Source organism: Acanthaster planci, linkage group LG11 (genome assembly GCF_054643075.1).
Source record: "Acanthaster planci isolate LZ-2023a linkage group LG11, COTS_SCS, whole genome shotgun sequence".
Classification (NCBI taxonomy): Eukaryota; Metazoa; Echinodermata; class Asteroidea; order Valvatida; family Acanthasteridae; genus Acanthaster; species Acanthaster planci.
Window position 1 is genome coordinate 11,275,497 of NC_141787.1, and position 24,170 is coordinate 11,299,666.

At 40.0% G+C, this 24,170-nt stretch overlaps 2 protein-coding genes across 2 annotated transcripts; one reads left to right on the forward strand and one right to left on the reverse strand.

Annotated features, from left to right (window-relative positions):
• LOC110984804 (uncharacterized) lies at positions 1–19,212 on the forward strand. Its single transcript, XM_022245335.2, has 14 exons — positions 1–921; positions 2,435–2,486; positions 5,427–5,652; positions 7,413–7,608; positions 9,127–9,257; positions 9,416–9,483; positions 9,603–9,780; positions 9,993–12,683; positions 13,753–13,803; positions 13,934–14,059; positions 14,548–14,630; positions 14,865–14,992; positions 15,879–16,005; positions 17,046–19,212. The coding sequence occupies exons 1-14, from the start codon at positions 427–429 to the stop codon at positions 17,153–17,155; spliced, it is 4,662 nt and encodes a 1,553-aa protein (XP_022101027.2). The 5' UTR covers positions 1–426; the 3' UTR covers positions 17,156–19,212.
• LOC110984805 (ciliary microtubule inner protein 2B-like) lies at positions 18,695–23,492 on the reverse strand. Its single transcript, XM_022245336.2, has 7 exons — positions 23,257–23,492; positions 22,905–23,161; positions 22,360–22,532; positions 21,690–21,834; positions 21,281–21,399; positions 20,866–20,989; positions 18,695–19,613 (listed from the first exon to the last, which is right to left on the reverse strand). The coding sequence occupies exons 1-7, from the start codon at positions 23,316–23,318 to the stop codon at positions 19,519–19,521; spliced, it is 975 nt and encodes a 324-aa protein (XP_022101028.1). The 5' UTR covers positions 23,319–23,492; the 3' UTR covers positions 18,695–19,518.
• Positions 23,493–24,170: the final 678 nt, after the last annotated feature.

A 24,170-nucleotide genomic window follows, 5' to 3' on the forward strand; every position in this document is an offset into this window, starting at 1 on the left:
AGTAGGCCTACGTGCACTCGGTTGAAGTCGATGTACCATGCAGGTAGATATAGCAACGGACGCTTCGTGACGAACAACCCAAACAAAGTCCAGACTGTCCCAGTCCGCGGTTAAAGTAGGTCACTTGATTCATATTTATAATCTCCTACCTTCACCAAAAATATCGATTATTTATTCAAACTGAGAAACTAGTTAAGCACGTTTGTGTATGCTCATCAAACAGTTATAAAAACTGCCTTTAATTCGACCACGACAACTTTTCTGAACTTTTAAATCAATGGAGCGGAATAATAACAATTACAATTACAGTGAGTGTCCTTAATCAAAGATGGCTGACAAGTGACACTTGCGTGCGGACTCGAAATCGAGATCTTCGCGGGATATGTTTCACGTTCTTGAAGTTTCTCCGTTTATGACATTACTGCAATGCAAGCAGTTATGTCGATCGAGGAGGTAACTAACGTAATACCTTCCACGATCACCTGGCGTGAGCCGGTGGAAGTAAGCCAGGTGCGGGGAGTCGATGCCGGAACGTCCCGGGCTGCCGTGGATTCACCACGGGGAAGGGAGTCACCTGCGCACAGCGGGCACCTCTCCGACGGAGATACACCTGCCTTGGCCAAGTTAGCCTCGCGCACACGGTTTTACTCTGGTAGTTCGCAGGGCCATGGCTACGGTGGGCTCGCGTCGAGTAGCTCCAGTCCAAATTTGACATTAAGAGACCACGACCAAGCCAACACCTTCACTGAGACTACACAGATTATTGGAATACAGGCTAAGTTACAAGAGAAGCCATTCAGTGGTGGAGGTGTGTCGGAGTCGGTAATGATGCCGTCCGTGACAGATGGAGTTTCACCAGGGAGCCCACAGGTTTCCCGGCAAACTATTCGGTCAAGAGCCAGACCAAGACGGCCAGATGAGGTAAACAAAATTACAACTTTTAAACTGTTGCTTCAATTAATTATGCTAGGGCCTACCTTTGAGAACGTTACAGAACTTTTCATATACAGACATTTGATGCCCCTGTCATGCCTGTGCACAAACCTTACACTTCCTTGAAAAGAATCTTCGACATGTTTGAAGTGGTTTCTAGGGAAATGCTTCGGAATTTTTCGGGCTTAAGTTCACTTATTAGAATATCTTATCACTGTCTGATGGCTGCTGTAGCACTGTAAGAGCAAATAAGTGCTGTCTGTGTATGGGACTCTTTCCAAAGTGGCTTGTTAAATACTGAGCGTCTTCTGGTTGTGTGATTTTGTTGGTTGTAGTGTGTGTTCCTTACAGTCTTCTTCAGTCCCGATTCTAAATGTCTCTTTAAACATGCAGTTTTATGACAAATAAGTTTGAGGTGAGAAACTTTTTACAGGTGATAGGCTTCACATTTTCATTTTAGATGTGTCCTATCCTGTTTGAATATATTGTTTCAAGTGAGGCAGACTAACTGAGGAAGTGTTAAAAATATAATTTTCAAATTTATAGGCCCATTTGATGTTTGAGCCAATAAAAGAAAGTTCTCTCCCCAAATGGATGATGTGAGTGTGCCAGAGAGTAGGATTTTCCAACATTTTGACTGGCACTGAGTGTACCTCAAGCTTTGATTTTCAAATTGGATATTTTACATTTTTCCCTAATTTGTCCATTTTTGCCTGTGGGTTGAAGGGCAAAAGATATGGAGAAAGTATTTTTAGTAAAATTTTACAAACAAGTGTTTCTTTGCACATTGTTGTGATGTTGATGGAGGAAACAGTGGCATACCCAGCTCGTTTAAGCCTTTGGCTTCAAACTTATTGAAGTATTTATATCCCTTCTGCCTTGCAGAATGAATAGTCTGATTATAATATAGTTATTCTTAGAACCAAAGAAACTCGACCAAAATAGTTTCATTTAGCACGGCATAAGAAAAGTGGCTGTAAAAATGTGCACTTTGAAATTTACTTGCTGGAATGGTTACCCTGCAAGGACAGATCTCAGACTAAATTTCCAGGGTGTGGGCCAAAAAAGTAGGATTTTTTTATATGGCCTTTATTTGGGGATGAGGCTACAGAGGTACATGTAGATCCAAGTTTATTTGCTGGTTGGGGTGTAGGAAAGTTTTGCTTGTGCAAACCATTTAATCTCCCTGTTTTGTCCTTTTGGCTACATTATGAGGGGAGGTACATGATGTTTGTAGGTCGGTAAATAAGGTCAACAATTTCCCTTTCCCTCGTAAAAAAAAAGTGGTGTGGGGGGACATGGCCCCGTTGCCATTCCCTCCCCCCCATCCACTAGCTCTTGGAACCCTTGTACGTACATGTATGCTAAATGCAATCATTTGTAAGTCTTTTGGATTGAGTCACATACACATACAAACTGTAGACTAACAAATTCTACCCCAATGAAAATGTTCACACAGTGTACATTCTGACAAAAAATATATTTTTGTGCTTTCTTTCAGCCTGCTCCATTCCTTAGTGTAGACAATTTACCAGTTGACAAAGTTATTGTTGGTAAGTACATGTACATTTTACAGATAATTGTAGTGACTTGGAAATGTGTGATTGTATGCAAATTAATACAGTATAATGAGGCACATTTGATTTGAGTTGTCCAGGATCCTTGCTAAAGCCAACAGCTTATCAAACATGTAGTTGTAAAGCGGGCTGAGAGTTATGGCCTTTGGTGATAGTAAGTAGAACACAAAGTATTTTGTTACTGCCAATAAAATGTCTCTACTGAACACAATCCAGCACAGATCTGATTTTTAAAGATCCATTTAACGATGTTTTAAAAGAAATACAGTGTAGCTGCACATCACTAGAAATGATGTGTGGAAAAAATTAAGCGGGAGGTTAAAGAAAACACGATAAGAAAGGATGTTACATGTGCATCACTTAAACCTTGTAAATGAAATGTTGCAAATTTTTGGGATATGGCGGTGCCTTACAGATCTAAGGTTGACTAGCATAATGGTGGTATATGGATTGCCTCCAAGATATCTGGTTAATATACATTGTCAGGCCTGGGCTATATGCCGTGCTGAATAAGTGAATAAATAGCATAAGTCCATAGAGCAGTGTCAGGCCACTGCTGTTGAGAACACCTATACTATAGTGCAGCATACCCTGTGAAGCCAAGGAGCTTGCCATGAATACTGCAACTTGCCAAGCTGGACTGGAGCTAAATGTTGTGCTATTGCTTTGTAAACTTCAAAAAATATCAAATTGTTTGAATATGATGTGGCTGTAGCATGGCATGTAGCCTAGGCCTTAAAGACTAAAGAGGGAAAATTACGGAGGCAAGGAGACAGTACAGATGTTTAAATCAAATTCTAAGAGGCTTTTGTTGCAGTTTACAAAAGTTTGTATATGTACCCTCTGCACAGCATTCTCTTTATGGCAGGCTTGCTGTAGGGTTACTGAAGAATGATTCTACATGTACATGTACATGTACAGTAGTTTAGTCAGCTATTAATACAGCAATTTTGCTAGTGTTGAATGCCAACTTAAATTGTCTGGAGACTGCTGATACCAAAGAAAACAACAATACATACGACCATTCTACCTTTATTTAACCTGTCACATGTACATGTATCAGTAAACATTTCAAGCTCCTTAAACCTCAGATAGTGTAATCATAAGTTGTAAAAAAGTAGAGACAAAATATTTACACTGTATCTCATGTGCCCAACATTGTGTTTGGCGCTATGCTAGCAGCAGCTTCTGAATGCAAACTGTTTGTGGAAGAAGCAGAGATCCCATGTCCTTGGTTTCAGAAGAATTGTGGGCATAAAAACCAGTATGAGAACCAATATTTTCTGACATCCTCCTCTGCCATTGTCTGTGTCCCATCTAGTGTTGACTCTGCCCACACCAGTGTTTGCCCAGCAATCCAACTGGAGCTGCATCATTTACCCCCCATGTTGGCACAAGGGTGTTTTGGCATTTATGTGTGGTTATCAACCTGAAAATGTGGTTCAGCATTGTTTGGAGAAGGTTATTACCTGCATTGCGCCAGAGATTCATGTGAACTTTGCATCACAATTAGAGCTAAATAGCAGTTTGGAAGTAATTTCTCGACCCTGGGTTCCATAATTTCCCCCAGCCAGTTAATTATGTTTGTGTAACGAGGAGGCCTTCATTTGAGTGGAGAACATTTTGGGCAGTGATTCTGCACAGATTTTAGAATCCTTGAATCATATGAAATTCATAGAAACCTAGTATTCATGCATATTCATAGTAACAGCAATTGCCTGGATGGTTTGATCATTAACCGGATTCCATTCACACCTGCCACTCCTTCCAGATCTCCAGTGAAAATTGGCCATTACGCCCAGCATAAAAGTGATTGACAGAAATTTATTTGGTGATAATAACTGGAAGGGTTTGGTGGTAAAGTGCAATTTTAATAGATGTTTGTGTCAGAAAAGATATTCTGAAACTCTAATTTATGTACATAAGGGTCCAAATGGAATAAATACATGTACATGTACTGTGTTTAAATTTGTGCATTATCATCAGTGATAAAAGTCTTTAGATTTGTTTGCCCTGAAACCCCTATATAGTAATTGCCTTCTTTATCACTGAGAATCCATGTCAAATTTGTGTGTGGTGAAACAGTTAAATGTAAAAATTGTAAAAATAAAACTGTAAAATTTGTCATGCCTCAGTTTTTATTGAGGAAACAGATCTGTGATCATTGGGTCCTTATAATTGTGAGGGGAGGTTGTGCCTGGGTGGTGTGGGGCTGGGCCATGATTCACTGCGTTTTGTACACCATGGGGGAAATTTATGCTCGGTGCAAAGCAGACAGTATACAACTTACAAGTGCTATTACGCAAGCTGATGACCCAATTATAATGTGAAACCAATGAATTGATTGTTCACACTTTGGTTGGAATGTACATACAGGTACATGTAATACTAATAAGCTGTACTAATACACCTGTACATACATGTATAGCCCTATAATTGAATTGAGCCATTCTAACAGAATGGGAGGAAGTTTCATCTTGACATGCTTGAAAAACAGAGTTTGTGTACGTATCTAGTTAGGATTCCTTTGTCAACTCCTTTCTCTACAGGCACTGGCTTTCATGCACATACATACCGGTACATACCGGTACGATAAGTCACAACAAGAATAATCTCATTAAAATTTATTCAGACATGCTGCCACTGGTTTTCACCAAATAGAATTAATACAATAATAATATTCGTAAATTATTCGTCTAAGTTACACAAACTCATAGTTGTAAATAAACCCCACTTTCCGCTTTTTCACAAAATGGTCTGACATACATGTAGTCCATGGATGTGTGCCTGTGTGTATGTTCAGCTGCATCTCAGCATCCATCATCTGTTTATAAACTTCCACATCATACGTTTTCAATTGTAGCCTTCCATTCATATTGACTGCAAGTTACATGTAACCCCCTTTTCATTTTGCAGAGGGCAAACCACATTCAAAATCCAGGCTGCCATCCGATTCCCCTCGCAAGCCAACAACTGCAGGCAAGAAACGTCCAGACCCCCTCCTAAATGGGACAGGGCGCAAGACTCGCTCCCCTCCCCAGTCGGCTTTTACCTCACCTGTGCCAAGGTCACCGTCAAGAGGGCAGTCCAGAGGTACACCTAGTGCCACGTCTTACAACTACAATTCCTTCTTTACGCACAAGTAAGTGCAAAAATTGAATTGAATTGAATTGTGAATGATTCCGCAAACTTCCAGGCAACATCCAAGATGTAACATTGCCACACAGTCTATACTACAATCCCAAGGTTGCTGAAATTATTTTTTGTGGTATCTTTTTGTTGGAGAAGTACAAATTTCAGTTGTTAATGAATATTCAGTTTAGCATCTTTTGTAAGCTCAGTCAGCATGGACTCTTCCCCCTAAGTTTTAATATGAGAAAAATGTAACCATGGCACTTTACATTGTGCAGTAGTTACCAACAGGTCTGCATGGATAATTGGATCAGCTTGTAATTTAAGTCTTCAAGACAAACAGTTAGGTCTCACTTGTTCTAGTGTCAAGTTAACAGTGGGGAAACTGTTAACAATTGCATGGTCCCAGACAGTGCAAACACTCTTTACAATGATCCCTTTTACCAGCTGATCAATGATGGATGTAATGGAATCCTTTAATTCAATCGTCTCCCTGGTTGAGTTGGCATACTTCTTGGCCATTTCATTCAGTTTTTGCTCCCCCGAAGGAGTTGTTGATTTGTATTGAATTGTAAGGGACAGACCCACACTTGTAAGGAGACCAAACAGGAGAAATATTTCAGGGCTAACATAAGGCAATTGTCTGTAAGGATAACCCACACTTATCTGAAGTTGCTCAGCCTGCAAACATTGGAGAAGTGGAATCCAAACATTTCACTACTGCTGTTCATTTGAATACTGGTGAGCACATTTTCTGAAGCTACTGTAGGAAATGTCCTGGAATTAGGCCAAGTACATATACATGTACATAACACCAAAAATGTTCAAACAACTCAGATCACAAACCATGCACACGTACATGTACTTGCACCTTTGCAAATTTATGTGCACATTGTTATACAATTAATATCAATTCAAAGAAAGAATTATCTTAATCTTGCTGTTCGTTTTCAAATTTGTTGTGTTAATGTGGAGAAGGTGTTTAAATGAAAGATACTGAAAGAATTTTCCAGTAAGGTGTTTAGAAGATCAAATGCAGACAGATTTATTTCATATTCAATAGAGGCTAGGTCCAGGATCTTTTCACTTGCTGTGTTTGTTTTTGCATGCTGTTACACCTCTGAACTACATGTTATTTATTTGGTCTAAGTTCACACATCTTGAACACATCATGCATGAACTCACACATTGCCATCTGAGACGTCCTGAGATTGGGTTACTGACATGTTTGGGCTAGCTTTGTAAGTGATACAGGCAGGCTCTTGCAGCCTTCACATTTGTGGTGTAGTCCCAACAGAGGTATTAAAACACCCAGATTTTCTTTCCTCTTGGTACTGTCATTGAAACTCCCTTCATTGCCATATAAATTTAAACCTACATTTTCAACTTACCCTGTTAAAATAATGATGGCTTTTGTGGAGGTACATGTCGATGTACATGTACATTCAAACAACTCTAGGTTAGTGTTTCTACGTCTTCTCTCTTTGTTGCTCTGAAGTAAAGATGCTGAACAGTCTCCAAGCTGTTACAGGTCTAGACTCAGTTTCTTATTTAAAGTGTTTTAGTCATAAAAAAGAAGCCCTAAAGAAATAACATATCAGCAAGCACCTTTGAGTAATTTTGCAATGATGAAATTCCTCAAATTTGTTCTTTCTGATTCCTTTTTATGTTCCAATATTAAATTTATGTAGAAGTTGTCTGCTGTACATGCATGTATCAGTATGGAGTGTCTTATAAATATTTCGGATTGGTGTCTGTCATCACCTGTAGGAGTTCAGCATTTCTGGCAGGCCCTCCTGACCTCTGGTCCATGGGCAACAAATATTGGCCCCAACATGGCACCCCTAATGATCGGCAGAAACTGGCCCCGCTCCCTCAGAGCGTAGCAGCGGAGGCGTTGGCCCCAAAGCCAAATGTTCATGTCTCCCAGCCTTTCAAGCATGACGTGAATGCGGAAGTGCCATTAGTAAGTAGAAATCAAGCGTGATTTATCGTTGGGTGTTGGAATTTTGTCAGATGTCGCCTTTTTTTAGCCTCCTGGTAGAAGATGAAGTTCCAGATGTCAGTGAACTGCTATTAATAAGAGAACTGTCATCAGCAAGCCATAACATACTACATGTATATTACCATCAAAGGAAAATAAAGACTGATTCTGTGAAAACTTAACTTTTTTCATCCAGCAGCTGACTTTTTTTTCATGTTTTGTTAATGAAAGAATATTTTGCTGCTGAGTCAACTTTCTGTTGGTTAGTTGTGAAGTTTTGTTTAATCATGGAAAGGAGTCTTTAGCCCTGGTATCATTTTCCCATGGGATTGATTATACCACAACAGAATTTCAGCAGGTTTGCCCTATACTATAAAACCTGAATGAAGGTTTTGCCATCATCAGTAGGAGAACAAGATTACTTTTCTCCCATGTGTTTTTGTACTTTTACAAGTTTGTGGACCTGTTTTGTCCATGATATATTGGTACACATAATATGTACATACATGTATATGTCATGGAATGAGCCACAGGCTTTCCTGTGGTTTGTTCAGTCAGCACAACTACACATACAGTAGATAGCTTTTTTTCTCAGCCCCTCCCCACCACCTCACTACTCAAGTTAATCTAATCATCTTTTTTGTCAGTGGTTCCTTGTTGCCCATTGTGTCTGGCGCAAAGGCCTTGTTGGCCCTAGGCCATTCTTCCAACAGTACGTGCTCCATAGAAACTAAGTGTTGCAGCCTTGCACACCTGCATGGACTTTTAGCTGGCTTTATATCCACCTCAGCAACTATTTTATTGAAGTTAAACTGAAGCTGACAGCTGCCTTGGAACAGGGATGAGAAAATGTTTAGCAATAATTCATCACTTATCATCCTGCCTGGTCAGCATGATGGTCTATTTTATTTCAGAATTCCTTAACTTTTACCTGTACAATCAAAGAAATGCGGCTTGTTCATTTCAGAGTTGTTTTGATGGCTCCAAGTTGCTAGTGCAAGTGTGCATTCCCTTCATGACTCTGTGCCAGAAAATTTGTCTGTAATAGAGTCATGTACATCTAATCTCATCCAGTTACAAAAACTGCAGGAGTAGAATTTCTGTATTTGAGTGCAAATGTCTCCCGAAGTTCAATTTGACAGAGAAGAAGAGAGGCTTGTTTGTTTATGGGTGTGACTATTTATGTGTACACATGTATGTTAACATGTAAATTGTCATTATCAACATCCAGTATTAAGCTGCAAATTATCATTTTTGTTCAGGTGTTTTGAACTTGTGTCAACTTGGACGAGATTCATTTACACTATCATTTTCTTGCAGCCTTAAAAGTCTTAACAAATAGGCACTGCACATTCCTCAGTACATGTATAAATATGAGTTGCTGTGTCTAATTACCATCGCTATTTTGGGAAGGAATTTTAGCAAACATCCCCAGGTTTCTTTAAATTCATTTTAGCTTCTCAATGCACTGTCTTATATTCTGCCCTCATCATGTCACAGGATCGCCCCGTGTCACCCAGCCAAGACCTGAAGGAACGTAGCATTTATGCTCTGAGGGAGGTCACTAGAGGGCTGAACCGCCAACAGTCCCCTCCACAGAGCAGGAGAGGGGGGAGATTACTGAAGGGGAGGTATGGCAGTTACAGGTTCTGTTTGGTCATTGGACTTAAATTTTCTTAGTGAAAGATGATCTTTGTTTATAAAGTTCAAAGCACTCGCAGCAAATTTCAAACTTCAAGAAATGATTGATTTACATATCAGTATTAAACTATTTATGCTTCTGTTGTAGGTTGAAGCCACTGCATACATTTAAGCTTTCTGGGCCTACCATTGATAACTGCAAAGGCATCCAACCAGGTAATTTTTAACTTTTTTCTGATTTAAAGTTAGTCTACACTAACAAAATTTGGAAAAGGCGCGCGTTTTCATGATGATTTTTCCAAGATTTTGAGCAAATCTAACTTGAAACCTTGCAGAGGAAATGGATCATGGACCCAGTGAAAGTCGGATGTTGCAACGAAAGCGAGAACTTCTTAGCATGCTTCCCGCTGATATATTCCAGCCGCGACCGATGACAGGAGAGTCTGTCCATCGCACGTCCATTGTCTCCCAGCTATCAACAGACAGAGACAAGCATCTTGAAGATGAATTGGGGTTGGTGCTTGCCCTTTTTTATAAAGTTAACTTCAAGTGCATTGCTATTTTGAAAAAGATGCACATGAATATTAAATAGGCAGATGTTAAAATGAATATTGTTTAGAAAATATTCTAATGATTAAGCCATAGGCTCAGCACTGGCATACAAGCAGTGCTGTGCAGTTTGTTATATTATGGTTAAAAGGTGTCTTTGAATTTCTTTTTAATAGAAAAACAGAGGAAGGAACTGAAGACGAAACATGCAAACTTAGTCAGGTCCTGTCTGGTGTCCGAATGCCACCAAACAGCTTAGCCAGTCTCTCGGGTGACAACGTATCCTACCTCCAAGATGCCCTGACCAGCCACATGGAAATCCCAGGGGTACCCTACAACAGGGATGCAGCCAGTGAACACCAGCATGAGGACAAGGAGAGCCAAGATGACCAGAGCAGAGTCCCTCAGATCTCTGAGGCCTACGCAACCAGCTATGAGAGCGGCAGCAAGATAGATCTGAGTTCCCAGCAGGTGGAAGAGGAGGTGACTGCTTCTGGGGATGCCCCTGCAAGTGAGGACAAGATTCCAGAGGAGAAAGTGGAAGATGAGAAGGAATCAGCTGTCAAGGATGAGGTGAAAGCCACCATGAGCGATTACATGAATGAAGGAGGGGCAGCCAGGGTGCTCAGCGACATGGTCCAGAGGGTCACCAACAGCGCCAAGAAGAGCACAGTGGAGGAAGACAACGCCTTGGACCAGAAATATGACACCTATTTTGCTGATACGGAGACAAGGTCTGACACTCCGACCAGCCGTACAGGCAGCAGCACACTGATGAGGCGGCAGAGCTCAATGGATGACATTGAGATAGATCAGGCCAGCTTTGAGCTGACCGACATGGTGTCCGAGGATGGCTTGGGAGAGGATGGAAGTGTGAAACAAGCTGGCAAAGAATCAAATGTCGAACGTGGATCATTAAGCTCTTTAAGCAAAGCCAAAGAACCAAATGAAGAAAACAGTGTAACCAATGATGACACCAAGTGCCAAAGCAGAGAATATGAAACCCCAACAAATGAAGACTTTCAAAAAGACATTTCTGTACATACAAATACATCTGACAATTCTTCCACAGACAAATCAAAAGAAGAAAGTGTAAAAGATCATGGTATAACAGCAAGTACTTTGTACAAGTACATTGACAGCGGGCTTGTAGAAAATTTACAAAATTCAACCAGCAATTCCAGCATAAACGTAGATCAAGACCTCACATCTGCTGGAGACAGTGCAGCAGAACTGACTTTAGGGGAGACAAATGATGATGGTCAAACTGTAAATGTTAATGACAAGGGCCTTGAACGGAATAAAGAAGGAAAACCAACAGACACAGAAATTGGAAGCTCGTCTGCAAAAGACGATGTAAAACCCCTGACAATAGAATCTGGCATTCAACCCCAAGAAAATGGCAATGTGGACCCTCTTGCCGAACAACCAAGAGAGGTTGGTGAGAACACTTCCAATATTCCTGTTGCCAAGGGGGATTTTGTGGCTGCTGATCCAGAGGCTAGTGTAGATACTATCACCACTATTCAGCTTGATGGAAATGGACAAAAATCAGAAATCACATCCAAAGAAGGACCAGACTTGACTGTTGAGCAAAACCAAGACACAACTGGCCATTCAGCAGATACAGTCCTCAATGACATTGATCAGGAATCAGAGGAAGTTAATATAGCAGAAGTGGTTGATATTGCTGATGAGAGCAAGGTGATTACACATTCTCATGAATGCAATGGAGACAGAACTGAATTGCCTGATGGAGAATGTGAAAAACCAGCAGAAGAGGACAGCAGTAAAGAGGAAACACAAGGTAATGAGAGCAGCGGATGTCATGGTAACAGTTTCAAGAAAGATGATGAAGATCAGGATGGTAATCAGGGTGGGCAAGGTGGTGGTGGTGCCCGTAGTGGTGGTGGCAGTGGTTCGGCTTGTGGGGGTGGAGATGGTTCAGACACCAATGGCGTGAGTGATACTGGGAATTCGCAAGGTAACCCACCATCTGGAACGGGTACAGGGGGAACACAACACAGACTGAATGAAATAACGCATACGGATAACCCTGCTGATGAAGACTGTCTAACTATGCAAAGAGATTCTTACTTGTACTTGGAGTCAGACAGTTTCCAGCCAAGACAGGATGATACCGTTAGTGACGATTATGAGGATGACATTCCTGAAGTAGATGAGCCAGTCCTCTTCTGTGGAATATGTGGCCTCGATGAGGACATGTGTCTGTGCCCTTGCAGCACTTTCAATGAAAAACTTGGATCATTAGGACACAAACACACAATCAAATCTACTTCAGCTGTCATAGACAATAACCCATTAACCTCAGGTGCTCCTCAAAGAAGTTACAGTGCTGCGGAAGGCCTACAAAGCACTAGAGGAATTAAAGAAATAATGTACTCGTGGAGTCAGGAAGCAGAGATTGAAGAGAAGTCAATCCAAAGACATCTGATCCTGGAATACCAGGCAATGATAGAGAAACCAGGGCAGAAAGGTTTCTTGAGCGAGGCACTGACATCGCCCAGGTTCGGCCAGGGTAACCTTATGCTCTTACAGGGTACCAAGATGAAGTGTGGGTCAAGACAGGAGAGTGCAAAGAGGAAACCCCAGGCTTTCCTCTCAGAATTTGAATTCAGAAATGACATGTCAAGGTTGTGTAATGGCGTCAGTGAGCAATCTGAACAGTTGGAGTGCAGCATGGTGTCAAATGACATGATGGTGGACAGTGGATGCTGGAGCGAGATGCAGGGAGAAGCATCCCCTCAGAGTGAGGAGTCATCCAAGAAGCAGACAGAAATAATGTCAACAAATGGAGAGAGCAGCGATTGCGGTTCAGCATACGAGGTCAATTTGGATCAGTCAAGGTGCTTGCATTTTTTAATTTCTGAACTGGCAACAGAAGTCCGGAAAAGAACTCTCTATAGCCATCAGATTTATGTTCCTGAATGCTATAAGTGCACCCCAGATTTTTTTGTGTCTTATGTGATTTTACATGTCTGCAAAACTTTCACATTTCCGTTTTGATTTTGTGTCATGCTGCTTTATGTCCACAAAATTGAAGATCACAGCGTATTTCTGGAAATCATTTTATTTGTCCACATTTGGCACTTTTGACATAAATAATACAACTTTAATAATGCAAAAATCAATTCATTGTGAGCTGCTCTGTCTGTACAGTGGATGGCAATGGCTAACACCTGTCCAATATCCTGTTTTATGTCAGTGGCAACTACACTGCACTATCCAGGATTCAGAAACACCTGCTAGAAAACAATTGGCTGCGTGCATTTAACAATTGTAATGGGAAATTAATTCAGAAGCAAATGGGTATTTGACATTATTGCATTGTAGAATTGAAGTTTAACCAGATTGCATAATTCTTTTACTCAGTTTTCTGACACAGTCACGCCTTTTGGAAATATCAAACTAGTTAATATTTCTTTACAGAAATTGTAAAGAGAAACTCTGCTCATAGTTCATCCCTGCATTAAATGGCAGGGTCCCATGAATCACCTTACTGGCAGCCCAACATCCATACGAAAGACACATCAAGCAGAAATAGAAACCTAAATATACAATGATGTCTTGCTCCTTTGCATGGGTCCAAGTGAAAGCAATCTGTGGAGTCAGCTTACTGGCAATTTGTCCTATGCAGCTGGACCTTGTGGATAAAAAGTCTGCACTTGGAGTTTCAGGCTCATTTATATACACATATGTATATATACATGTAGGCAACATCATGTGGCGATCACAGTATCGGAGGTAATATGAAACAGTTTGTATTGTTGTTCTTGGGATTGCATTCTTTGTTGAATGTGTACATCAGATTTGTTGGATGTAAGTGAATTGCATTAACACAGCATATATTGTTACAGTCTGTGGTTGCTGATATATTTTAACTTTGCTTGATTCTCTTAACCTTTCTTGTTCCAGACTTGAGGCAGAAACTTTGGAGGTAGTGGCCAAGCCATTGTCAAAACCAAGGTTAGCAGCGTTTGTACTTCATAGATTCATACAGTTTATCAAAGTTTGGCCACTCAGCAGCCTGGTCATTCATCACTCAGTTAACAGTCAGTTGTAATTTATTTTATTTACTGTGCCACGTGTTTGACAGGTATCCAAGGGACACCCATTTTCCTGCAGCCAGAGCTCCTGCTCCTCTGTGCTTCAAGATCAATGCCAAACCACCATCAGGGTTCCTTTACTACTTTGCATATGGAGCCGACATGAATAAGAGCAGGTTGGTCAATATCTTTCATGCTGGGTTTCTCATGGAATATAAAGGGAAAAGGAATATAACTTCTTTGTTGACTTGTTCATTTGGGCAGTGGTGAGCATTAACAAAACAGAAAATATGGCAGCTCTGTCTTTGAGCTGGTTGGAATGTAATCACAGCAGATGTCCTTAAAAATTTGTTGCAGATAAAGTTTCCGGTTCTTTTCAGAACCACACATACTCAAAAGAGATATTTTCCACATGGTGTATCCGCAAACCCTCTACCTTAAAGTATCCACATCGTGGCACTAAATGAAGAAAGTTATAAATTTGAAAAATTAAAACAAACATAAAATGGAGTAGTCAACTCTAAATGTGCATTTATTTAACAAATAAATGTACATTTAGAGTTGACTGAATGCCTGTTACTGCTTTTTTGCTTTTTTAATATGATTTGTACTGTGATAGTCTTCAACCAATGCAGAGTGATTACTTTGTCCTGTTTGCATGCAGAATGTCATCTTACATTGGCAGAGAGGCAGACCACAGACTCTGGGGTATCTTGTTTGGCTTCCAGTTGACATTCAACAAACGAGGTTACAGAACATCTCATGCTTTTTTTATATGTCAGAGAAATATCTCCAAGTCCATCTCATCAATGCAATCCATACTTTCTGAGTTTTTACGATAACCTTAACTTGCACTTAAGCATTTGAATTTTTATGACCAAAAGCAAAACTTATAAAAGAGACATTAGCATTTGCGAGGGCATTTTGATTCTCAGGTTTTCCTTTTGTAGGCCTCTGTCATTTTTGTAATGTCTCCCCCAGGTGCTGACTTGGAAGCAGGAGGATTCCCCAATATTGCTTTCAGCCCAGACAGCTCAGTGGAAGGGTGTGTCTATCTCATAACACCCTCAGAGCTGCAGAAGTTGGATCGCCACATTGGATGCCCAAAGGCGAGGACTGGATTTTTTGGATATTTTTTTAGAAAGATATCTTGTTTTGTAGGCTAATTGGAGTGATTTATGATACAAAGCACCAGGAACTTTTTTTTAAGAATGCATTGTGGGAAGAAGTAGATTTCCTCTTTTGTGCACAAGAATTTTGCAGGTATTCCTTTTCTGGATACCCGACATTTCCATTTTGTGCATCGATAGTAGTTCATAATCATTTGGTGCAGTTTTGCTGAGATGTTGACAAACATAAACAAAAAGGCACAGATGTTCATCTGTAGGATAAGTTGGAAAATGATGTCTTTCAGACATTTTTTACTTGAGGAGAACCCCGTTTGTTTGCGTGGAAACTAATGCAGGGTGGCCCTTATATGTATTTCTTTTGCAACAAGCAAAGAAATATGATCTTATATGCAGTGGAATAAAAGATATTCCTGTATCATACTTTTGAGAAATCTGTCCCCAAAACGATTTCTAGCGGAATGTTTTGAGTTCTCTGTAAACTCCCAAAACAGGCCAAGAACCTTTGTCTGCTGGAAAATTCTGGGTTCTATCAAGACTGTTTGTCAGCAGGGTTGAACATATTTCAAATTGGATTGCTTGTTGAAGGACAGTAGTGGCTGTACCATTAACCCTAACACTCCTCAGTCCTCCAACAGGTGAAGGATTGAGGAGGGTTTGGGTTAATGACCTTGATTGCAGAGTCCAGGGTTGTCTTCTTATCTTTCATATGACATAAAATCACTGCTGGTTATTAGAATACACACTTCAGTTATTTGGGAACTTTTGCAGGCAAATGAAATTTAGATCCAGGAGTGTTCTACTGCATTGTGTGAGTCATTTCAAGCACCAAAGCCTATCATGACCATATCGTATGCTTCCTCAACAGTTCTACACGAAAGCCGTGTTTCCAGTATGGATGATGAACTGTGCTGAACCAGATGAGCTGGGTGTGGCTCAGTACTGTATCCCTGCACTGATGTATGTGGCTCAAGATAAGTGGACCTTGAACCAAGGTGCATATGTTGTCCTCGGTGCAACTTGTTCACTGTGTGACCTGCAGTTCAATCTGTTTTAACCTGATATCTCCACTGTATATATTGATCAGCTCTGGTAAAATTTCCATTCGGTTTTACAAAGTTGAGAAAAATTTAGAGGTTCTGGGGCCAATTTCATAGAGCTGGTTAAGCACAAAACTTGCTTCAGCGGAAAAAAAATTTGCTTAATAAACAAAGGTTACTGGCTCAAACTCTATCTGATTGTCATGCTAACCCCAAAACAGCTAAATACAACCCCAGAACAATATACATCACATGGAGTTTTGGCTGGTTACTTGATTTATCAAGCAAGTTTTTTTCATGCTTAAGCAAATTTTGTGCTTAAGCAGCTCTACGAAATTGGCCCCTTTTTATATTGAGATATCAGGGATCATGTATAAGCAGAGTTTCAGGTCCAAACGAGAAATTCAGTGATTACTGTGCAGTTTACATTCTAAATATGAGAGTTGTTTACTGTAATAGTCGTGTAAGTCATTGCCTGGGGCCAATTTCATAGAGGTGCTTAAGCACAGAAGTTGCTTAAGCACAAAAAAAACCTTGCTCAATTAACAAAGGGTACCAGCTCAAACTCTATGTGATTGTCATGCTAACCAAAAGACAGGTAAATATCATTCCAGAACAATATACATGTAATCTCATACAGGAAGTTTTGGCTGGTATCCTGATTTGTCAAGCAAGCTTTTTACACTTAAACAAATGTTTTGCTTAAGCAGCGCTAGGATTTCATGAACATGTAATCCTTTGGCAAGGAGAGATGGAAACATTGGGCAATTGCCATCATGCAGGGCTGGGCATCTAGGCAAAGTTAGTAGAACATAGCTGTGGTTACAGGGTTGGTTTTGTGTTGATCCTTGACTAGAGAGAGGCATAGAATTTAGTGAACCTCCGCACAGAATTTCATTGTGTGGTTTTGAGTGTTGCAAAAATGGATTATTCCAGTTCGTCTTGGAGTGTAACAAAAGATGTTCAAACCATTTTTTTTTCTGTCGCCTTTACAGAGGAAAAAGAACAAGTTGAAAGTGACTACAGCGTCGGCCAGTGCTTAAAAGGATCAGAACTCCTGACACCATCCTATGTCCAGCATATTGCCAGTTTACGTGTACACTGATAACGTGAATTCAGTGTGCTCATGAATGACCAAAGCAACCTCCAAAGTGAATGGATTTTGTGGTATTGAGTTTCTGAAACTAATATCTGAAAACTTTTTTAGTGTAGTCTTTTCTTGGCATGAGAACGGTGTAAACAGTGCAAGGTGTACCCCTGTGCTCTCGTTGAAACGCACTCAAAACATGGAGTGCCAACACGATACACCATTTGCACTGTTTAAGCCATTCCAGTTCATTCCTTGTTTGGACTAAAAATGTCAAGTAGTCAATTAATGTAATTCAGGCCAAGCTCGTAAATGCCAGTGGCCATGCAACCTGATGACAACACAATGCGATAGACAAAAATCAGTGTCGTGTTTTGGTTGTACTCTGTGGAACAGAAAACTAATAAGAAACTGACCGTCTGTTGCGCTGAATGGCCACTGCATTTTTAAACACATATTTTATCCATCTATCTCAATCAGTACCAAGGGCAAGATAAGTTGGCAGAGAACAGCAACTATCTGAAGGTTGCTGAGTCTTTGCTCTGATGTTTCTTGGTTCAGTATTTACAGTCATGTGTAAAGCTGTTCCATTATTGTTATCTCGCATGCACGAAGGTGATAATGAATGTATGTTCAAGCAAACTTGACGCACAGTAAAGATGTTATATAGGGGCCTATGCACACAAATGCACTGCCTGTGATTTTACAGTAAAATTTTGCAGCTGTGCATTTTGCTTTTGGCGTAAAAATAGCATAGTGAGTAAAGTCAGAACAGATCAGTACGCTGGGTTTGACATGGACCATGCAACAGTTACATATGTACATGTATGTCACACTGTTTGTTGCCATGGATCAATAAATCAGAACTGAGAATTCAAGTTTGCTTGAAAATAAGTAGCCATCAATATATTTATCTTGGAAGTAAAATCTTTTCCACCCTGTCGGATAGCGAACTTGTCCACTCACGAAGGGTTTCTTAATGTATTCTTTTGTATAAAAACTTGTGCTTGCTTGTGCATGTTATTTAGCTTGGATGCTTGGAAACTGATCATGTCACATTTTTGTCACTGAAATATTCTGAAATATTTGACAGTTTCAAATTTAGATTTTTAGTGAGTAGAGCTTTCTTTGACTTCCAAATGTCTTAAGATTTGTAGAAAGCAGGTGATCTCTGCAATTCTGTGATTCTTCAATCAAGTTATAATCATGTACATTATTCGTAGATGCCGCATCAGTATCAATGATGAAAACAAGTAAGCCATACAAGGTCTTGTGAAACAGGAATTATTGGCAAATAGCTTTGCGACATTAATGTGACATGGACAGGATTGATGTTCAAGCAAAATGAATGAATAATTGAGTTTTCATTTTTGCAGTTTGGTTTGAGGCAATACACAATGCACAGGAGGATTGCATGCATACAGAGCCGCACTGTTCAGCATTTTACAATCGCACATGCAGCATTATGAATGTGAAGCAATAAAGACATGTCCTGACTCGCGTTCAGTTTAAAATTTGCAGTGATATTAAATGACAACACTTTTGATATTTCACATATTTCAATTTGGCTTTCAGATTTTTGGTTGCATGATTTAATTGTGATTTGGAATTTTGTTTTAATATCGTTTGCATCCACAGACAATCTTTAGTACAATGCTAAATCCCAAAATGATCAGTTTAAAACTAGATGATTTCATTAGATCCTACATCCATTCCTGGATTTTTTTAGTTTTGCAAAATTGCAATTTGAGTGTTTGTTTATACCAATCTGCTTGTATGAAGCAATTTGATTGTCAGCAATTTTCAAATTTCTTTTGTTAACTTTACTGAGATGCACAGTATTTTTATTTTATGCTATATTGGACAAAGCTTGTGTAACCATCAAGAATTTCTGAATGTGCTTACTCTATAGCGATTTTATAATCATGTACATGTACATATTGTATTTTTGCAAGCGCAAATGTTTTCATAAGAAAGCTCTATTTATACTGTTGAATTTCCCACTGGTCATTGATGTGTGCAAGTAATCTAAATGCTGTTTTATTTGAAATAAAGCATTCTGTGAAAATGATAAAGCTTCATGTCAAAAAGTCAGTTCCTGAATTAACATCAGAAAATGCTGTGTTCAACATTCACATCTTCTTACTTGTAATATATATTCAGTTATTCTTGGAAATCATGACTACAGCGGTATGCACCTCAAAGAATGTAAGTTTTTTAATGGCAGTGATTTTGTTCACGGCTTTCTTCATGAAAACATTGTGACATGTTGGACAGGAGGAAGCTACAGAGATCTAAAGATTTACGAATTCAAATTCATGAAGTGCATCGATGATTGATTCTTTGAGACTCGTACTAGAAATTGCCGAGTTGTAATCTGACTACTTAGATGCGATTGCCTCACCCATGTTGACTCGGACTCGTTTTGCATTGCGGGTGCTGTGACCAAATGTTGTACCATAGCGGAACTTCTGGCCTGTACAAACAGACGAAAAAGGATTTCAAATTAGCAAGAAGCCCTCATGGTAACATCTCCACAAAAATTCTTAAGTTCTTAGCATCTAAAGACTTCAAGGCATATTCTGCAGCCTTGTACTTAGTACTCATTTTCTAGATTACAAGAAATATTATTGGCATGGCATATGGTAGCTTCATTGCCAATCTTTGCTGAATGAGAGCTAAATGTCTCGAGTTTCATGCTTTCCAAAAGTATCAAATTACAGAGTTAACCTTGCTTTTAAAAGCAAATTTTGATTTAAAGTACATCAAGAAGTTAACGTCGGATTTTCAATTAACAGTCCATTGCTTTCCCCAATGACATACACGCAACATTTTATTTTAAAAAGTAGTTCACTATGTTCAAAGTTTTTTTGAATGGTTTTAGCATGACGGCAAAGTAACAATTGGAGCCCTAATTTTAAAGGGTTAAAAGTGAGACCGATTGTTATCTTAATAAATGTTAAGGACTAAACTGTTTAATGTCAGTTGTTAGAAAATACGCAAGGGCTTAGAACTTTTTAAACAATCTATGCCCCTTTTAAAAAATTAAACTCTTACATTTTCAAGAAACGTGGCAGATATCACCTTACAGTGTTTTTTTTTTTCATTTTTCATCCAGGGTGAGGGGGTGAACCTAAGATAACTTGTGAATTCTAGCAACAACATTTTGGCCAAAATATACATGTGATGGCTTCACTTGAGATCCTTGATAAAATTTCAAGGAATTTCATGTTCATATAGTGAGGAGCTTCATTTGGACTATTCGAATTGAAATTTTTATCCTGAAAAATGTGAGGCATTAAGCTCAGAATTAACCCTATATAACCCCCTCGGGTGTATGTAAAATCATATTGAAATCGGAGGATTTGGGGCTGTTATGGCTATCACGGTGAAATAGAGACCAACCTTAATTTTTTTACTAGTATTGGTTGTTTCTAGGTTTTAAACATCAATTTCAATTCTGAAAAGTGAGGCTTAACCTCACTTTTTCATCAAAGCTATGCGCAAAAATATATGTGGATTACCTTAATACACTTTAAATAATTTGAGCCTTTTCAGAAACTGCACAACTGATTAGATTGCTGTTGGTTTGTATTTCAAATTACGGTCTGCCTTCTACAGAGGTATAGATTTAAACAAAATAATCATTTTTCTACTTCTTCTAGTCAAGTAACATTTGAAGCAGTTGAGTTTCCCGTCCTGTTAAGTATCTTGTTTAAATGACATACCTGGAATGTGTCCCGTGTAGTGAGGAACAAGCCCAGAATCGGTTGGGTATATGATATTGGGGTCCAACCGAGGTAATTTGATGCAACCTCTTATTACAGTCGTTTCTCCTTTCTCTGGTGCCCCCTGCGAAAGTACAGCATTGACAGCATTATACTTCGACTAGACTGTAATTGTACAGAGTAAGTAAAGATACATTTCGAACATTAATACGCCACGCACATCCCTTGGTTAAACATTAAGATTAGCACTAGCAGTCAATAAAAGGTAATTTGTAGCATCATAGTTTAGCCAACAAATCCCATACGACACTTTTCAATATTAAGCTTGCCACGTCGTCGGTTACCTTCAGAAAAAAAAGTTCAGAAAAACAAGAAACGGAGCGGGAGAAGTGCAGTACAAGCCGTCGATGCTTACCTGCAAACGGCTTATTGCATGACGAGGATCGCTAGTGAATTCGTTGAGGGCGTAATTGGTGATGATGGGATAGCTCATCCCAATCAGCCCGCGGGACTTTGGGATAAAACCAGTGTAGCCTGAAACATATGGAACGATGAAATATGGTAGGAATGGGGTGAATTAATGGAGGAAGTAGTTCTTGGTTGGGTGTGCATGGTTACAGCATAGTGAAGCAAAGTATTACTCTTTGCATGGCTAGAATGTTGCTATGTGCATTTTCCCATGAATGCTTGTACGTTGCCTTCGAGCAATACCGGTGCACAATTGGATTTTCATTTTTCCACCAAGACCGGCGCCTCTGAATGCTTTGCAGATATAGTGCGCCTTATAAATGCTTTATTATTATTATTCATTCCACGGCATTTACCTGACATGAAGAATTTCTGAGGATCATGCTGAGCCATGTAGTACGGTGAAGTGGAATGTTGCTGCTCGTTCGGTTTTCCGTACACAAGAGGTGCGATGTCTTTCTTGATCGGCTTCAGAGGACCACGGCAACGCAATGGCGATTCCTAACCGGGAGGAAAAGATGTCCTTTTTTTAGAATGACCTTTTTCTAGAGTCACAAGGGTCCCCTCATCGAAACAGTCGATTGTCAGTGTTTTGCTTTGCCCGTTGAGAAAAAAACTTCTACTTTATATTAAATAACGAAATTGGGTTATGATGACTCCAGACAGATAATACAAGATTTGGAAATATTTCCGGAACAGCATTTAATACTTGGTCTCGACTTTGTTTGAAGGGACATTAAACACTAAACGCAAAGCTTGCCTCACGTCAAACAACTCTTGACGGTATCGTAGCTGGGGTGCAAAATGGAAGAATTACAACAGGACGCTGGCAGTTTATTCGGCACAATTAGGCCTATGTACAACCCTTTTCTATGCCGCACACCATTTTCTGTCTTTCGTTAAATAAAATGTGACGATGATATCTGTCCTAATACGTATGTTTTACAAGCAAGTTCAAATAAGTGTAATTTACATTAACGACAGCATCATGGAGTGATAACAAACGGTTGTATACAAGTCATGTACCTTTTTCTCTTGTTCCGTTGGTTCGATACGGCCTGCCTGGATGTGCCGTACCCGTTCCATAGCAGTGGTCTTGGACTTATGATTTCGCTGTTCAAGCTCAAATTCAGCGATAGCGTTGCGACAGTTTTCGGCGTAACGATCCCCGAAGTAATGTTCACCTTTCGGAATGTAGCCTGACGGAACCAAAGGAGGAGTACCGACATCAGCCATAGAAGACGAACATTTCGTTATGGTCGGGAGTCAGTTAACTTTGTGAGAACTACCATACTCTGGCTAAATCGAAGGTCAAGGTATTGTCAAATATGCTTCCAACTGATAGACTAAATGACTGTTGAAATGTCCCTTGCCGAAGTTGAAAGAACCGGGACTACTAAAATTTGTCAAACACGTGGTAAATTATACCATACGCCAGCGCCATCCTAATAAGAAACTGTTTCATTTTTCCACGAACAAATAGTAGGAGTTATTAAGCCGGGCTGCACTTTGCATAAAGTATCTATACACGAATTTCTAAACAAAACATCCCGCTAAGGGATCTTGATTACCTGTATACCCAGGGACCATTGTCTCTCCAAGCTTCTGGTCTCCAAAGCTGGCCCGTCTACTCCTCAAGACATCTCCTCTGGCAGCGAGTCGCTTTGTCTCCCCTGTAACCTGAGAATCCGGGCCTTTGACTGGACTGATGTCGGCCAAGACGGGCCGGCCCGAGCTCGCCACAGTTGGGTTGGTCAGCAGGCGAGAGGTGGTCCGGCCGAACGTCTCGCCGATCTGAAACTTGAACTGGGGACAAAACCCACAGTACCTGTTTGGCCAATCCAGAAAATGAGGATAAAATCCAAGCTCATGGAGGGCAGAGCAATTTCCTCAAATTAAAACATTCTATAAAGGCAGACTTACCCCGGTGTGTGGTACGGATCCGGGGTCATCAACACACTCTTCCCTTTACTCCACTGCGGCATTTTTCCACTGACCTGCCGTCCTCCGAAATACACGAATTTCGTGGAGAAGGAAGCAAAGAACAGCTCGATTTTAAGGCAAAGTTCTTTGCTGTTGCTTTGCTGTGTACGATTTCGGACGTCGTGAAGCCGGATAAATTGAACTCGTGTTGACGTTAAACGCAAGAAACTAGAGCGTTACCAACCGTTGCGCACGGTTTGTGCGCATGCGTCAAGCAGCAAGTCACAGAGAGCGTTACGTCACAAAACGGTGTGCACTGCGCGAGGTTCGAACGAGCACGTGAATGCATGGTTTAAATAGAGGGCTCTTTTAATATATCGATACTTCGCAATATCCAAACTCTTTTACTAAAATGATTTGGGAATTTGAGTTTTCTAGTAGAGCAATATTTACATGTTTATATAATGTAGTACAGTCCCTCGATGTGGCGCACTTCCGACTTTCCTCACACAGCGTTGCCAAACCTCTTGAAGAAAACTTCAAATTCATTTGGTTAAATGCTGGTACCGTAACCTTCATAATACAAGCCGATGAATCTTTGTGAACAATTTCAGCGTGATGAAATTTCCTCCAAAAATTAAAAAAAAGCGGCATAGTGAAATTGGGCAACAAGGCATCTCGGTGTTCCCTAAAGTTGCGCTCTTGAAAAAAATCTTTGAAAATTCCACATAAACCAGTTCTTTAAAGTTGACAAATTCTAATAATTTATACCAGTACTACCTCCACTTCCACCAGTTTGTTAGAAAATTATTTTCGTCTTTTGGGCGCTTCGTAATGGAGTTAATTTTACACTTCAGAAGAAAAAAGATCGGAAACCCGAGCCAATTTAAAAGTTCTTCGGAACTATGTAGTGT